The sequence below is a fragment of the Ammospiza caudacuta genome, chromosome 1 (genome assembly GCF_027887145.1).
Source record: "Ammospiza caudacuta isolate bAmmCau1 chromosome 1, bAmmCau1.pri, whole genome shotgun sequence".
Lineage (NCBI taxonomy): Eukaryota > Metazoa > Chordata > Aves > Passeriformes > Passerellidae > Ammospiza > Ammospiza caudacuta.
This window is the reverse complement of record NC_080593.1, coordinates 123,069,321-123,086,486: the sequence shown is the minus strand read 5'-3', so window position 1 is coordinate 123,086,486 and position 17,166 is coordinate 123,069,321. Positions and strand designations below refer to the sequence as shown.

General features: G+C 41.3%; 2 protein-coding genes across 4 annotated transcripts in view; both read left to right on the top strand.

Annotated features, from left to right (window-relative positions):
- The window catches only part of UBE2W (ubiquitin conjugating enzyme E2 W), a 45,221-nt gene extending 37,497 nt beyond the window's left edge, over nt 1-7,724 (top strand). The window contains exons 6-7 of the mRNA XM_058813169.1: nt 6,388-6,476; nt 7,399-7,724. Of these exons, the coding sequence (XP_058669152.1) occupies nt 6,388-6,452 (65 nt within the window). The 3' untranslated portion in view covers nt 6,453-6,476; nt 7,399-7,724. The remainder of the gene's footprint in view (nt 1-6,387; nt 6,477-7,398) is intronic.
- Nucleotides 7,725-8,497: 773 nt separating this feature from the next.
- The window catches only part of STAU2 (staufen double-stranded RNA binding protein 2), a 171,142-nt gene continuing 162,473 nt past the window's right edge, over nt 8,498-17,166 (top strand). For all 3 annotated transcript variants that reach the window (XM_058813148.1, XM_058813131.1, XM_058813123.1), the window contains exon 1: nt 8,498-8,581. The gene's annotated coding sequence lies outside the window, so the exon portion shown is untranslated. The remainder of the gene's footprint in view (nt 8,582-17,166) is intronic.

Genomic DNA, 17,166 nt, shown 5'->3' with positions numbered 1-17,166 from the left:
AACAGGAATTGTCTTGTGCCAGCCAGCTCAGTCTGGAGCATCCCTGCACACCAAGTTTAATGTCTCAGGATTTTCTTAGTAGTAAACCAAAGATCTGATTGGAAAATTTGTGGTGATCTCTGCATAAGATTCCATACTGTTTTGTGGTGAGATTTTTTTTGTGTATTTCAAGGCAGCTATTAATGCACCAGAGCTTGATTTTGAGAAATGGATCCTGTCAATATTGAGAGTTTGTCACATGGTAAAGCATTTGCTTAATTCTTCCGTTCTTATATTTGCAAAGTATTATGGCAGAATTTGGCCTCTGGAAAGGAATCTTCCTGCATGGTCTGCACCAGAATACTGTTTCTCTCTGTCATAGAGTTTATTTCTTGTAATTTGGTCTCAACAATAGTTTTATGTGTAGGTACATACAAAGGTGGGTACTAATCTTGCTTAGGCCTTGCATTTATTTGAGTTTATTTTAGTGTATATCAATCTTTATATGTTTTACATTGCTTTATATCGTATCAAACACTTTATTAATTGCAGCTTTTCATTTAAGAGAGCAAGATTCCATCAACATTTACATTTTCATTCTTATGGGCTTTTTAAAAGCAAAGATAATGCATTAAAAATTATGTGGATAAAGGAAGAGAGAACTTGCTGGTTTTTGTCTGGAACTTTAAAATTCTTACCAAATGTTCCTTTCAAATTTCAATTTTTTAATCTAAGTTTTTATTTTTTTTGTTCACTTTATTTTTTTTTTTTTCTAAACACATTCTTGTACTGACATTAAATTTACCTTATACAGATATGGAGGTCAAAGGACACAATAGTCCAAAGAATTCAACCAGTAGAAAGATGCTTCCCATTCTGCATAGTTTGTTTGCTTCCCATCCATCCCTATTAAGTTACACTGCTAAAATAACCTTTTATTGCAGGACAGTGGAACAATTCTGCAACAAGTTGAAAAGGACCTGTATTTCTACCATTTTGGAGAAGTAAAAAAATTAAGGATTTATACAGTAAATTAAACCTGTATTAAACCAGTAATCTCTTAATTTATTATTCTCTTGGACCAAGAACTGCCTTAGACTTACATGAAGCCAGACTGCAAGAGCAGAAAAGAGAAGTTGGCTGTAGCCAGCATTCATACAGAAGAAAGGGTTCCCCCTCTCTCAGCCCCAGAAAAAGAAAGGTTCAGAAGTTACCAGTACTGCAAACATGACTCAGTACACGACACAAAGGGCTTATTGTGGTAATAGGAATGGTAATAAAGCATTGCCCACGTATGCTTCTAAGTATAGAATCTCGTGAATGGAAACAGTAAAAGCAAGGGCAACTGGCAGCATTGTCACTCAAATGATGTTTATTTTTAGAGGATTACCAATGCTTCCAATCTGCTGTTAGTACTGTCTCTTGCCAGCACACACAAGCTTCGTTCTCAGTTTGCTCAATTTTTTAAGTAACAGCTCTTAGAGACTCCTGCTACTTCTAGGGACCATAACAAAAGACAGCCTCAAAACAGGTGGAGTGTAATTGAGTAAGCAGCAGGTATTATATTAGCTGAAAATACAGAATTGTTGCATTTTTCACCAACATCAAATGTAACTGAAGTCCTCAGTTTCACCCATTTCCAAGAGGTTTACCGTGCAAAAGTCTGCTGTATATTATGCATGTTACAGCAACAAGCACTGTTGACTTTCTCAAAGGACAGCAATGAAGAAATAGTAAAATAATGTCTTTGAGTATGACAAATCATATCAGTATTAGATGAAGTTGGTTAAAGTTGTTTGGCTTCACATTGTTTTACAGTCCTGCCAAAATTAGGACCGCACCTCTTAGTGAATTTTTTTGAGTCTGATGACAATTATAAATTCTGGCGGTAATGAAGCACAAATTTGTCAGGTACATAAACTGACAAAAATATCTGGACTAAATTTTATTGCTATATGAAGGTGCAACACAGTAGACAGTAAGATTTGCAGCAGTTCTAACTTTGTAATGTTTTATAATGAACAGTCAGTGCAACATTCTCCCATTTATGATAAAATAAAACTCTCCCACCTTATCCTGCGCTGTCACCAAATCGTCAGTTACCATTATGTCCTAACTATGCCAGGATAATGGGGGTTTGGGAGTTAGAGGAGCTCCAGGATATTTCGATAATCAACACAAATGCACTAACTGGATATTTTTGCTAAAATGTTGCTGTATAACATCACTGAGCCAGACCTTTCCCAGCCATTCAATAATTTACCAAAAGCCCTAGTTTTGTGATAGTTGAATGTTGCTGGATTTGACAATCTAAGCAAGAGTAAACCCCCACATAATTTGTGAAGTTCAGTGTTTATTTAATGAGAGAATAGGATACCTGGAACAATAAATAAAAATGCTTAAAAAGGCAAGGTCTGTGGCAGATCTGTAGATCTCTGAATTTCTCTGAAAGTTTAAACACTAACAGTGCCCACATGCCTTCACAGAAGTTAGGGAAACATCCCCGTGTCTGACAATGTTTGGATTCTTCAAAGCCATGTTAAGACAAAGCATAAACAATTTACAGGGCACTGCATCTTTACAGACTGATCTGAAAATTTTAGAACAGTTTTATCTGATTTTATCTGATTCTTTTCTGCACTTTAAGTTCACTATGGAACCCAGTGTATTACTGATTTATATACACATTTGATAAAAGAAAAACAAAATACTTAATTTTCACATCCCACACTGGCCTTAGCTTCAAGATGTAAAAGGCCTAATCCCTGCTCTCTCTGGGATCTAATCTGCTGCTTTTAAGGGTGGCAATAGGTATGATTAGGTACATTTTCTCATGAGCATGACTACAGATAAATATGACTAGTATGGACACAATGTACAAACTGGTCACATTACTGGTGTCACTTTGGTTATGTCTGAAGTGTTGCTGTAATCTTTGCCTGCACTGAGAGGCATTAATGAGAATCCAAAGCATTTCAAGATGTGTGTGATCCTCTCATACAACACTATCAGGAAATAGCATTGTGTTTGGACTTGTCAGAAGGCCTTTTATGTAGTCACAACGTTATCAGCAAAACCCCCAAAAACCCCAGGCTTGTAAACAGGAATTTCATGGTATAGAATCTATTTCTTCCTTGACCTGTAATTACACTTTGGCTTTCTCACATTTCTCTCCTGAGCAAAGCCAGTGTAGTCTCATCAGGTAGCAATGCCTACTAATGCAGAAATGGGCCATTTCTAAATATCTGTGTGCTTTGTAATTGATCTTCAGGTTGCTAGTTCTGTTATTGTTCTTGCTGATTTAGCAAACTGTAGTTACCTTTGTCTTCATTGCTGTACTCACAAGATGTGAATCCCTGGCTGACCTGAATTTTCCTGGTTTTCTTCTGCCATTATATGCTCTGTGCTTTAAAGAAGTAATCCAAATCTTGTTGGTGTGGGGGTTTTTTGTTTTGTTTTGGTTTGTTTGTTTGTTTGAGTTTTTTAAATCTGGAAATCACATAGGACATTTGAGAAGCTTCCAGTGTTCATAATGGGTGATGTACTTGTATGAAGCATCTGTGCATATACATAAAGTGTACGCAGTAACTACACATATTAATTAAATAGGCATAAATATGCAATATCATATTTTCTGTAGTTGTACAGTGAGATGTCTGTACCTTACAAAAGAAAGCTTTTACAGTACTTTGTGTCAAAAATAAATGGGAAATTGTGGAAATATCTGTCACAAATTAAATGTACAAATTAAAACTAGGGACTTGGGGCTTTTATGCAGTTTTGGATACAGGAACTATGATAATTAATGAAGTTTTCTGAATGTACAGTAAAAGGTCTAATAGTTACCTAAAGTAATTTACCAGTAGTAAAAAAAAAAAACTTTAACATTAGTTAAAGTTTCACTAGTGTTATCAGAAGAGTAAAGCATTTATTTACATATGGCTTTACTATTCCTAGCATGGACATATGAAAGCAATGGCAGCAAGTGATTGCTGGGAAATACAATGCTACCTGCAAAGCAATCTAAATTTGGGGCAGTGGGTCAATTAATAATGAAAAAGCATTGACACCCCAATGATAGGATACATAGATGAAGGCTGGTAATTGCAAAATCAGCACATCTTTTTGGTTGGATTCACTTTGTGTTCTAAAAAAATGATACTTGTTAAAGGGATGAGGACCTGGAGGTTTCTCAGTGTCCTTGTACCAACAGTGATGGAATTCAATATATGCTGATACGTGCAAGTTCTAGTTCACTTAATTTAGATTCTTGAAGTGATTGTATGATTCATCTGTTTTAGGGAACTCACATTTTAGACATGAATCATCAAAGACAGTGTGTTAATGTGAGTTGTTAAAATTCATTGCCTGTGAGTCCTCGTTGGAGCATGAAGAGTAAATGGTTTCCATTACCCGAGAAAACTCTTCACAGTATTTACTTGTAGTTTGTTTTGTCTTGGTTTGTTCATGCCTCTCATTCCATGTACTACCGTGATAAATTGGTTTAGTAATTTGTCATGCATTGTAGTTAAAGATATATTTTTATAGTCACAGTTCTGCACCTGTAATTGGGGAGAGCAGTGGTCTGACTAGACGTACGTTCATTAAAAATATTGGGTTTTAATCAAATGTAATCCCAAAGTCCTGCATTTTGGTTTTAATGATTGAAAAAATACTATTAAAAAATTAAGTGACTCATTCTTCTGGTACTAAGCTATTAGAGGCTTTTATTCAGTTGAATGACTGACTAATGTAAATAATGCATTATTCACTTCTTATTGGTATTTTATGAGCACTCTATTAGCTTCATTATGGTTTTAACTTTAGTATCAAATATCATGCAAGTTCTTAAATAAATAAATAGTACAGCTACAAAGAAACTTTCTAATACTCTGAAACAGAATTCTGGAAGAGGCTGTAAAACATCCAGTCTTGGAAGTTTTCTAAAGGAAACCAAGAAACCTGCTAACTCAAAGGTCAGATCCAGCTTTAAAGTTGGTCGTACTTCGAGGAGGCAGGGAGGGTAGTGGAGCAGACCTTCAGAACTCCTTTCCAATCAGTTCTGTAAATCTCCTTAAATACACAGTTGGGTGGGGGTTTTTTGGGATTTATTTTTGGTTTGTTACACCAAAGTGTATTGAGGGGTGGAAACTAATTTCTTGATGGTATCTGTTGAAACTACAATTCTAATAATAAAATATATTAGTAAAAATTAGAATATTCTGATTTTTTGCAAGTCAGTGTGAAAGTGCTGATTTATTTTTTCTGAATCTGAGGTTCACAATGACAAGGCCAAGTAGCTTCAAGTGTCCTGCACTCATGTATACAGACCAAATAGAATAACTCTATCCTTTCCTCCACTTAGGTATTTATGCAGGCATTTAGGCATTAATGTGGCTTTTTGTTATTTTCAAACTGCATACTGAATTAATTACTTCTATTAAAAGCATCCTGAAACTAGACTGTTATGCAAGTTATGACACTCTTCTTGTTTACTAATGGAGCAGTGTGAAAAAGTACATACAAATTATGCATTTTGTTTTCAAAACCTAAGAAGTTTTTAGGTTGTATTAAGCTGCTTTTACTGGAGATACTGAGTAGTCTTTATCCTGTACCTCAGCAGTAGCAGGAAAAAGACCCTCAAACGTAAGGGTGCAGTAAATGTTAAAGAAGTGACTAGTAATGCAATTTAGTTGTTCATATAAGTAAAGCTCCACTTTATAGGAAACATCATAAAAGCAAAATACAGCCAATGGCTTAAAATTATTATAAAAGATATTAACCTTTGTTTTATAAAACATGTATATATACATGGTAAGTATTGGGATAAAATCTGCTCTTCTGTATTCAGTTTTCTTCCAGCTACCTTCCATTTGCACCACAAGATGTATATCAAGATACTTCTGAGTTGATACATGTATCTCAAGATATGTTTTTAAACTAAAGTTTTAGTGTTTAGTAATAGCAATTCTATAAAAATGTTACTATTGAAATAATAGCAGAGATTGGAGATTTTACAGGCTTGCTGGAATTACACCTGTCTACTGCAGAAAGTTCACAAAAGCCCTCTCATAATTTGATGCTGGCGTTCATTAGATGCGTTTTTCTCTGAGTGCACCGATGCTACGTATGTGCTATGCTGTAGGGTTGTTCTTCAAACTACTCATAGTAAGTAAAGTTAAAATGACATGACATAAAATTATGAAGGAAAAAACCGAGAACAAGCAAATGAAAAAAACCCCACAAACTTCTATGGACAGCACCATCACAATTCAGCATCTGGATGAACTTTGCTCATGCAAAAATTCGTAGTAGCCTAATGAAAAGTACTTGCATTATTATCCATTGCTACATTAAATCAGAAGACTACAAAAGAAATTGAATTATACAGTGTATTTCTGTCCTCAGTTCTTAAATTAAGGGGTAAGGAGTCAGAAAACAAAACGATGGAGGAAGGAGAAGGGGAGAATTAACGAGCTACCACTGCTGAATACAGGGTATGTATAAAACTCTCATAGCAAATGCTGAGTTCCCAACATGAGTTTCAACAAGTTGTAAATGTCATATTAGTGTTGTGTTAGTATGAATAAAATCTTGCTATCACTTAGATACTCACAATGCAGCTCTGCCACTAGGTGTCATGATGTGTATTTGGTGTGTAAATTATCTACAGTATGCAAGCTTACTACCAAAATTCACCTGGGCTGTGTGCTTTTAGAGTGTTCCTCCACTATGCTTGGGAATTGTGTCAGGCTACATCCTTTTTTTTTGCTCAGAACTGATCCACCTCTTGGTATCAAGTAATAATTAAAAAAAATAATTATATAATAGCAGATACTGCAGGCAGTATGAACTCTTAGACTCATTCTAATCCTGACTTATCTGTTGTTTTTTAAAATTACATTTGCTATGACTAATGTTATAACTCTCATATGAAAAGATTCATTAAAAATTAGTTGTGTAGCAAAAAGGTATAGATCTTTGCCTCCTCAAAAATCTAGTTTAGTTTCTGAGCATAATGAATTTTTTTACTGCACTCTTGCAAATCAGGTAGGAACATGATTGCTTCAAGTTCTGGTGCTTCTACCTGGCTTTTGCATAGATTTAAAAATTTGTGGTTTATTTTACTTGAGCCAATCAGGAAAACAGATTTTTACAAAATAAGTTAGATTGTGGATTAAACTCAGAAATCTTTTACTAATGAACAATAAACTTCTGATTACTTTGTGATAAAGATTTGAATGTTATCTTTTTAATGCCATAGATAGTCAGAAATTGATTTCTTTGATTTCTCTTTTATTCGTCTATTAATTTCTAATTTAGAGGAGGAAGTATTTTAGACTTTAATTTCAATTTGCATAAGCTTTTTTTTATTTCTGCCTTTTTTTTTTTTTTTTTTTTTTACATTTTTCTGTCTAGTTCTGCCTTCTGTAAGGGATGTGTGAACCTGAAACATGGCAACAAGATATATACATTTATGGTGGCAAAACCAAAGACAGTTGGTTTTGGTTGGAAAGGCACAGAAACAGCAATTTATCCAAGGTTTTATGTGGCTGAGCCCTGTGTAAGGAGAGGAGGGTTTGTGCCCACCTGGGGCAGGAGGAGGTTTCAGTGATGCACCGTGGAACCTCCATGGCTGAACCTCCACAGCTGCACTCCCTGGCCTTCGTCTCCCTCCAGGCAGCTCCCAGCAACTGCTTCAGTGATCTGCCTAATTCTAGACAGAAGAAAATATTAACAGAAATCTTCTTTATGAGTTTTTACCTTTTTCTGAAAACAGCTGTCTCGGAGGGGAAAGGTGAGAGGGGAAATACGTTGGAGAGTTAGTGGTCCAAGCTAGAGTGAGATAACAGCAGATGGGGGAAATAAAATCAAGCCTCTTCTCTGGTGTGCTGCGGTGGCTGCCCCCTTCTTCCCGTATTTCTGCCGGCCTTTTTCCTTGCCTGAAGTCCCGCAGCCCGCTCTCTCCAGGCGCGCAAGGAGCGGTGCGGACCGCGGCTCTCGGGAGCAGCTGAGAGTAGGCAGAGCACAGTCGCCAGGCCGATCTCAGCCCCACTCACGGACCGGCACATCCCCCGCGCTGCTGCTCTCCGCGCTCCCCGGCTTGGGGCTTCCTCCTCCGCGGTGCCGAGGCCTCGCCGTGTGGAAGCCCGGCCCCGGCCCCGCCCCGGGCCCGGCCCGGCCCGGCCCGGCGCGGGCAGGTGAGCGCGGGGTGCCGGGGCCCGCCGGGGCCCGCCGGGGCTGGGGGCGGGCGGAGGGCGCAGGGCCCCGCGCCGCCGCTGGGGGCGCCGCCGGGCCGGGGCCGGGCCGCGGACGGGGCCATTCGCGCGGCGGGCGCGGGGGGAGCGCGGCGCCGGGAGCGCTCGGGGAGCGCCCCGGGGGCGGCGGGCGCGGCGGGGGCGGCGGCGAGGGGGGGCCGAGGGGAGCTGCGGGGGGCGACGCCCGGCGCGGGGGCGACGGGGCGGGGCGGCGGCGCCGGCGGGAGGGCGGGGGGGGGGGGGCGCAGTGGTTGGGGCCGGCGGCGGCCGCCGCGGCGGCGGGGTCAGTTCTCTTTAGTGTTTGCCGATGTTGGAGGCGTCTCCAAAGTGTCCCCGGGAAGCAGGTAACCGGGAGGGAGGGAAGGGGGCGGCTTCAGCCGCGATGTCCTAGTCTCCGTCCTGGCTTCCCGTTCCTCCCGCCGCCGCGGCGGCTCCCGGGCGAGGGCTCCGCCGGCCCCCGGCGCCCCCCGTCTCCCCGGGGCCGTGCGGGCGCTCCTGCGCCACGGCGCCGCCGGCCCGCTCCGCTCCGGCGGGGGGCGGCGGCGCCGACCCCGCCATCCACACCCGGGGACCTGTCCGTCGCCAGCCGCCCGCCCGACGAGGGGCACAGGGAGGCGGGCAGGGGCACAGGTGGGCAGCGCTGCCACCCCCGGGGGCCGGGGAAGACCCCTCTGGATCCCCTGCGCAGCTCCCGCACACGGATCCGGCTGCCGGTGGCGGTCGCTGCGCCAAGGCCGGGCCGCGGCCGGGCCGTGCGGCGGGGCCGAGCTCGGCGGGGACCACGCCGGGCCTGCCCTGCCCCAGTCCTCGGGAAGGAGTTCTGTGCGACCGAGCTTGCTCCTCGTCCTGTGTCCCGGCCGGGCCTGTCGCGGTGCGCGGCCTCGGGGGCGCACGGTGGCCGCTCCGCCGCCGGCGGGGCGAGGGGCGCCCGGCGCTGCTCGGCCGGTCAGCGGCGCGGACCTCGCAGCTGAGCCGCCGTGTGTCTGTACGTGTGTGCTAGTCAGCCCTCTCTGTGCACGTCCTGCGCTGCCCCCAAACTTCGGACAGAGCCCCAAACTTTGCCATCGGTGCTGGGCTCTCCCACTCCCAAAATGGATGTCGGCATCTATCTCTTCCAGCGATGGGCAGAGCCGTTTACCGGCCCTCGCCCAGCACGAGGGTTTGGGGGCCGTCGTTGGGGTGGGACCCAGAGACACATTGCGGTGAAGTTGCCTAGTCCAGGCTTCTCATGGGCTGGGTGGCACGTTCCCAGTGTTCAGGTGTCTGGTGGGAAAAAGTTCGTCTTGATTACAGCCAGGCCTGGAAGTCACAGCCTTGCCTTCCTGGAGAAGTGCGGGCTGCCTGGGCTTATCTGTGAGGGTGAATCCTGCAGCAAAGCTGTTTGCCTTGTAGTGCTCAGGGTCCCACCTGACAAGTCAGTGATACCCAAGCAAAAAATCTCCCTGCAGTGTATCTGGCTGGTGTTGCCTTACGGCCAGCAAGCTGTTTCTGTGAATACCAAGACGTAAGCTTCTCAAGCCATGTTTGGAATGCTCCCTGTGCAACTATCATGGTACTAAAAAAAAGTTTATGCTGTACAAAAGAGTAGATCAAGTGCTGCTGTTGTAGCCCCTCTCCTTGCATGCAATACTGGCTTGAACAGTACTGAGGGATGTGTATGAGTAGCTGCAGTGTAGCAAGGCACAAGGAAGGCTGTTTGCTCTGCCATAGCTTGGAGTGGTTGAGCTGTGCTTCTGTCTGGGAACATACAGTGGTATATCTCACTTGTGCTGACCAGTGGCATCGAGCTGCACAGGAGTAAGGTCTTCCTGGGTTATGTGGTAATTTCAGGTTAGCAGTCTACACCAATGAAGTAATACTAATGCATTTAAGCCATTTTCTAACTATAAGGAGGTTTTGTATAGGCTTTGTCGTGACACTGCTGCTTATATAAACAGTGCCAGACTGTCAGATTTCTGAATGAAATCTCTTTTTTTTTCTAGAAAGTCAGCAGCAGTGTAAGATTTCCAGTACTGATTTCCAGCTGCTGAACCTTAGCTTTGACCTAAAAAAAACTCAGAGAGAGAGGTTTCTACTCCTGCCAGTCTTTGCGAAGATTCCTATTGCTGCCAGCTAGGAACAGGATTGAGGCTGCCTGCTTGTTTGTAGTTTTTGAGGGGAAAGAACAGTTCAGATTTCCTTTTCTTTGCAGACAACTTTTCAGCCATGTTACTCAGTTTGGGTTCTGCTCAGGCTGCTCAGCTTGGAGGCCAAAGTCTTTATGTATCTTTTTGCCAGCTCAACCTACCTTGTTCCCCAAGAATTACATCAAAATAATAATAAATTTGACTAATCATAAATTCTGATTTAAGATAGTAAATTGTAAAGAAACTTTGTAATTTTACTTGCAGAAAAACCTGGTCAGAGGTCTTTTAATGGCTGGACCAAGTTTAAATAAGCATTTAACACCATCAGCCTCTTCTCTGGGGGAAAAGGTTTGATTTTCCTCCATGGCTTTATAAACGTCATTCTAACTCTGGTTTACACTGGTGTGAATGTGGGAAGTGAATCAAATATTATGTGTTTTGTTTGTAAAGTGTCATGACAAATGACCTTGGGAAGGTTAGGCAACAAGCCATAGTGAAGCAGATCCTCCTATTCCAAGACTGGGTCCCTAGCCATTAGGAAAGGTGCACCTGTCATGCTCTATCTAGACAGTTTGTTTTGGCCTGCCCAAAATCTGTGGCTATTGATTTGTTAGTCTTTGAAAACACTGAAAAACTCCCATCAATTATGTCCAGTCCTTCACCCCACACCCCACATCTTCTTATGGCGTTACTCCATTGGAGAGCTGGTCTTATAAAGGAAGTGTGTGGGTTTGAGTGCCCTTTTTTTGGCATATATTTGATAGATATGGGCAGAGATTTTTTCTGATTGGGGTGCAAAGTATCTGTTTCCTCATGCATGTATCACTGATGTGCTGGGGAAGACCTAACACTGCATTTTTTCAGGATAACTGAAACAACATAACTAATGTTAATGAGCCACCAGAGCTTCACTTTCCTTCCACTGCTTACATTTATTTCCTATCACCAGCAACAAAATCTATAATAAAAGAGGTCTGTCTTTTGCCAGAACTTACTGTTTTGTATTTCTAATCTTTGGATCACACATAGCCTGTATTTATCACAATAGTTCTTGAATCTCTCTCCTCTGAAAAAAAGAAAAGAAAGAAAGACAGGGGGTTCCATTTGGTTGAGGGTCATAAAGAGCACAAGGCAGGGGTCCTGTGGAGGCAGGTCAGGGAACTGGGCTGGCAGTTCTGTTCAGGAGGGAAAGGATAGTACATGAGGAGGAATGGAATTGGTGGGAGTGCATGACAAACTCTGTGAAGAGAGGAAATGGAACCTGTGTGTAGTGTAGTTAACACACATATATAATTTATATATATATATATATATATATATATAACGTCAAGGGCTCTGCATTTAAAGGGTCTGCTCATTGTCAGCACTGAGTCACAATTGCCATTATCCAAAGCGTGTTTCCATTAAAGGATCAAGAGTTCAGCAAGAATTTGAGAGATGTCTTCTCAGGCATTGTTCTGGAAAAATATTTAGAATGAAAAAATTGCTTGTCACAACTCCTAATGTGAAAATGAATTTTGAAAAGCCATCTGTGGTAGTGTAACACTAAAGTTACATCTATGTCTGTAACTGTTAAAGATTGTTCATACTTCATCTCAAGAGCAAGTGTTTTGTGGTTTTGGTTTTGTTTTGTGGGTCTTTTTTGTTAAACTGGTAGTTTTTGGAGTGTTTCCCATTAATGAAATATGTCATACTGTGTCATACTCCATCTTTGCGTTTGTTTTAGTCAACTATACATCTATACAGTACATCACTAGAATGTTACAAGTCTGTTTCTATTTAACCAAATAAAATCAAATTATGAAATTTAAATTTTTCCTAGTAAATAGCACTTTTTTCATTTTTAATTACTAATACTGTGACTCCACTATGCTTCTGTATCCCCATAATCTTTTGATTTAGTCACCATTAAAATGATGTGAGGGGACACTTTTTAGACTGATTAGAACACAAGCTTTGAGCTCAGATCCCTCTTGGTGTCCCAAACCTGGTTATAACCAGCAGCCAATTATTATATGAAGTATGGGTTAATCTCCTATCCTTAGATTCTGGGAGAAGTTAGCTTACTAAGATTTTTACCATAGTAGCGCATGCTCAGTTGAAGGGTATGTTTACAGTCTCATCTTCTGAAAACTTCCAAAGGATCACAAAGGTTCCACTTCCAGTTTCACTGCTTGCCAGCTTTGAGGAGGCTGTTTTGCCTCCAGGCTAAAGGAAATGGGTTTGAGTGTAGGAGACCAGATTTTCTTGAAAAGTTTCTTGCAATGAAAATAGTCACCTGTTGGATCAAGAAAAGAGATGAGTAAGCTAATTTTTATTGCTACTACTAATTTTTTGCACTTGTTAGGTATTTGTACTTTCCAGTTTCTCCTACAATGACCTCAGTTTAAAAAAGCAGTGTTAAATGAATATAAGGAGACATCAGCATACTAAATGTGCAGATTGATATCAGTAACTGGAATTGATTCTGGATAAGTAGCTGTCTGCAAGTGGTAGAGAACTTTTTCCATGTCACCCAGACAACACATCGATGCAACTGATACATTTTGAAGGATGAAATCAAGATAATGTTGTTCCCAAGGTGGAAAAGTAGCCCTGGTAGAGGGCAATGTTTGACCACTTAGAACCATACCCAGCTGTTCTGATACAAACAAGATAATAATGAATTAACACTCTGTAGTAGCTTTGGCTTTGTTAGACAAGGTAAGATCAAGAAGCAATCTAAAATTTCATGTTAACTGTTAGTTTGTATGTTTGTTTTATTTTTTCCCCTTCTGCTGGTCCTTCTTCAGTCCTGGATATGATGTTGCTTTTTTCTTTCCAGACTGTGGAAAATATTTTCTCTGCTTTTTATTTCAGGCTTGTGTATAATAGTGTTTAAATCTGCCTGCTCTGAATAGTGTTTCATCTGTGAGGGCAATGTTCATTCAAGAGGGCATTTTGCTCAAGAGTATATACCCAAGAGACATTCCTTTTGTACCTGGTTAGGGCCTGGGAATTGTAATGAATGATTCCAGAGGGATTTTCTTGAAAACCCTTCTGACCCTCTGAGAATTCAGTGCAAGACACTTACTAGTCTTGTATTAAATGTGTGTCCGGCTTGTGAAAAGGAATGAGAAACTTGTCCTGGATCAGGAGTCAGTTAAAGCTCTCTGTTTTTTCAGAGCCATCTCTCAATATTCTCTCTTAGCTGAATCCACTCTGTTAGGTATGGGGTTTGACCTCATCAGAAGGGAGAGTGGCCCACATCATCTTTTCTTCACCCCTTTTCAACTGGCCAGGTTTTATTACTTAGAGCCTTAAGCAAGTGAAAACTGGCTGAAGATGCCAGGACTGGATCAATTTTCCACGGGCTTGGTGAAGTTGTCGTTCACGAGGATGTTCTGGATCTGGACCTCCAGGCAACCCTAAGTATTTGCCAAGTCCCATGAGAAGAATTTAATATTTAATTAAATTCTTCAGCTGTTATATTACAAGGTTCTTCTGAAACTGACCATTCCACAAATTTCTGTTAGTGGCAGTTCACCAGAGGAGGTGGCTTTGGAGGCCTTTTCTCTTCACAGGGTACCATTAAGGTGCCAGGAAAACTTTTATCCTTCTCAGGTTCGCCTCAAATTTCACTGCTGTCTGAGCCTCTCGATACTTTGTTACATTCACAGGTTACAGTAGGCTCTAGGGCAAGCAGCTACTGTAGCTGGTGAAACTTAAGTTATTAAATGTATTTAAAGTATTTTAAAAGAAATGTAAACATCAACTTGCCCATCCTGGATTTGAAATTGTTTCTTTTCTTGGACACAGTAGTAACTGGAATCTTTTCAAGGTTTTTAAGCCAGCCCTGTACTCACTAGGAATTTTGACATTAACACCAGAAGGAAGTGGTTTTATTTGCTGTCATTGCAAATACTGGTACTGTTTACCTCCGCTCAGGTATCTCATGCTGACAGGAGCATGGGAGACATGGGTACTGTTAGACAAAGATACCTGATATATCCCCAGGATGGGACAGGACAGAGCCCTGCAGGTGAACAGGGTTAGCTGAGGCAGTTCTATTTCCAGGGCCTGCTCTCTTTTGAATGTGATGTCTTTGCTGTTGTGCTGGATTGCAGATCTGCTCCTCACCTCTGGGCTCAGCACCTTTACCTAAGCTTCTGCTGTGTGTCATTGCAACCTAGACAGACTTTGGTTGACCCTTGGGCTAGGAGCACAACCCTTCATTAACTAGGAACAACACTTTTTGCAGGGGTTAGACTGTATTAGGCATATGTTTGTAGCCTAAATAGCACAAGTTCTTTTGGACATCCTAGAAAATGGGGACTTGTTTCCCTTTTGAAGTACTCTTTTTTAAATTTGATTTTGATTTGAAGGGGAAAGGGTAGGAGTCTTAGTAGTGAGCAGAAGTGTTAGCTCTCTGCAAGTTCAAAAGCAAGTTTGTTCTTTTCAAGTCTGTTCAAGCTAGTTTAGGGTGGTTCCAGAGCCACAAAAGCTAACTTTACCCTGCTGAGTCTAATGGCCCTGGAGTCCTGAAAGTGCAGTAAGTGGTAAGAAAGACATTCCTTTGAAGGGCAGCTCAGAGAATGATCCACCCATCCATCCTCTAGGTGGTTGTGAGTCTATGATGTTACAGCATTCCCATTCCTAATAAATGCAATCTTCTTTTTTTGCTTTTGCTCAGTTCCAGGTACTCTTTCTTATTATTTCGAATCATTTCATATTACCAGTGCATCAACTTGCACTTTAAGCCAGCGTTATCCTTTGTTTTATTTCTGACTTTATCTGGGTAAAAATAGTTGAGACAATTCCAAATTTTAATTCAGTTTGTTTACATTTTTTCCCTGTAGTAGTAACGTTTATAACTTCCTTTGGTCTGGGAAAACGAGTTATTCTGAATCATCAGCTCTTTAGATGAAGGTTTCTTATTTGCTATTTTATGGTGTGTTCTACTTAGTGTTCCTAAACACTAGTACATAAGTTGGAGGGAAAAGCCTGGTTTTGTTATGCTGGTTCTGTGCCCTCACAGTGTGCTCAATTTGAAAAAAATATCTTTTTACCAGCATTCTTCCTTTCTGTTGTTTGTTGTTACTTTAGTATCATCCTTGCTGATTCAACTCCAGAAATAACATTTTTCTATCCTGCCAGTTGTGTGTAGCCTCTGTGCTGCAGCTGAATTTGTGGCAGGTTTTTCATGTTCAGCTAATGTTTAGCATTGATCGTGACCTTGCCCCCAGACACAGCATCTTTAAACCTTATTTTCTCCAGTTGAAAACTTAGATTTTGTGCTTATCTTCAGTCAGAGATTTGGTAGGCCCAATCCAATACTCAGGAATTATTTTACCTTAATTCATTGACTGAGGAGAGCTGCACTTGAAATAGGAAGGGAGCTCTGTCAAACCGGTGCAGGACCCCTGATCTCACAGGTACTCTGTGCCTGGGAGCAGAGTCCCACTCCGGTCCCCAGTGAGCAGGGAGCCAGTCTGTATCAACTGTATGTCCACATTATCTTATAGCCAAGCAATTAGAAACTGTCTATGGAAAAGTTGAGGGAAGGGAGAACTCCAAGAATGTTTCAGGAACAGAAGGTGGCAATTTGACCCCAGCTGTTTCTGGGAGCTGCAACTTCTTGAAAACTGGCTGAGACTTCAATGTGGGCATTCATCACTTTAGCTGTCAAATACAGTGGTTTTGTTTAAAGACACTAATGGAGAACAAAAAAAGCACACAAAGCAGAATTTTATCTGCTTCTAACAATAGAGTGCAACACCTGTTGCTTAGTCCACTGAAACCACCTTCTCTGAGGAACTTGTAGCTGTTAATTATAGACAGCTGACTACAGTGTGAGGAGGGTTGGTGGCAGAAGCTGTAACTTCATTTCAAAGAAAAAGGCATAGTTCTGCTACTTCACCAAATTTGCTACTTCAAATTATATGAGATGTAGTTTGTCACAGGTAGTGAAGGAAAACTGAGATGATTTTCTGAATTCTATTAATAAAATGCAATTTCTACTTGATTGAAGTCAAGAAGTAATTTTTTCCTGCTTCAGAACAAAGTAGCAGTTGGAGGGATGTTTTACTTAAAGTGAGAGTATGTTGTAATTTAAAATCAGTCAAAGCTTACTGGAGATTTTAGGAATGTAACTACTACTTGTTAGCACAAATTGAGAAAAAAGTGCAGCTTTTAGAAATATATAGGAGAGAAATTTCAAAATACTAATTAAATCAGAAGCTAGATTCTTGGAAGCACCTCAGATTAGACTCCAACATCACAAATAAGGAACCAATTACAGCTTTGATGCAAACAAGTCTGTAGCCTCAGAGTGTCAAGTTTGAGTCATGTTTTTTTCATTTACTTAATCCTCTTCTCCACTTTTAAGCTGATGATTGATTGTTAAACTAGCAGCTTAGGCTTCCCTTCTATTCAGCTATTTTTCTTCAGGAAAGCTGACTAACTCATTTTTGTTTAGCATAAGGTGAATGTGAGTTACCTGTATCTGGAGTAAGATGGTATGATGACCACTTAATCTTTTAAAAACTGTTACAGATATGATTGCGTATCACAGAGTGTCTGGGGGAAATACAAGTTTCCGGTTTTCAAGATGCCATAAGTGGTTTAGAGTCATGGTAGAGGAGAGAGCTGAAGAGTTACAGTACTGGACAGCCAGCTCTTGTGGGTTAGTGTTTGCTCTCAGGTGCAGTAAGCAAATACAAAGAGGATATTACCTCTAGTGTTGGGTAGGGTGTGTGTCCTGCCTCTGATCTCTAAGGCATTATAGCCACCTGTAAACTAGGTTTTGGGGTCTACCTCAAACC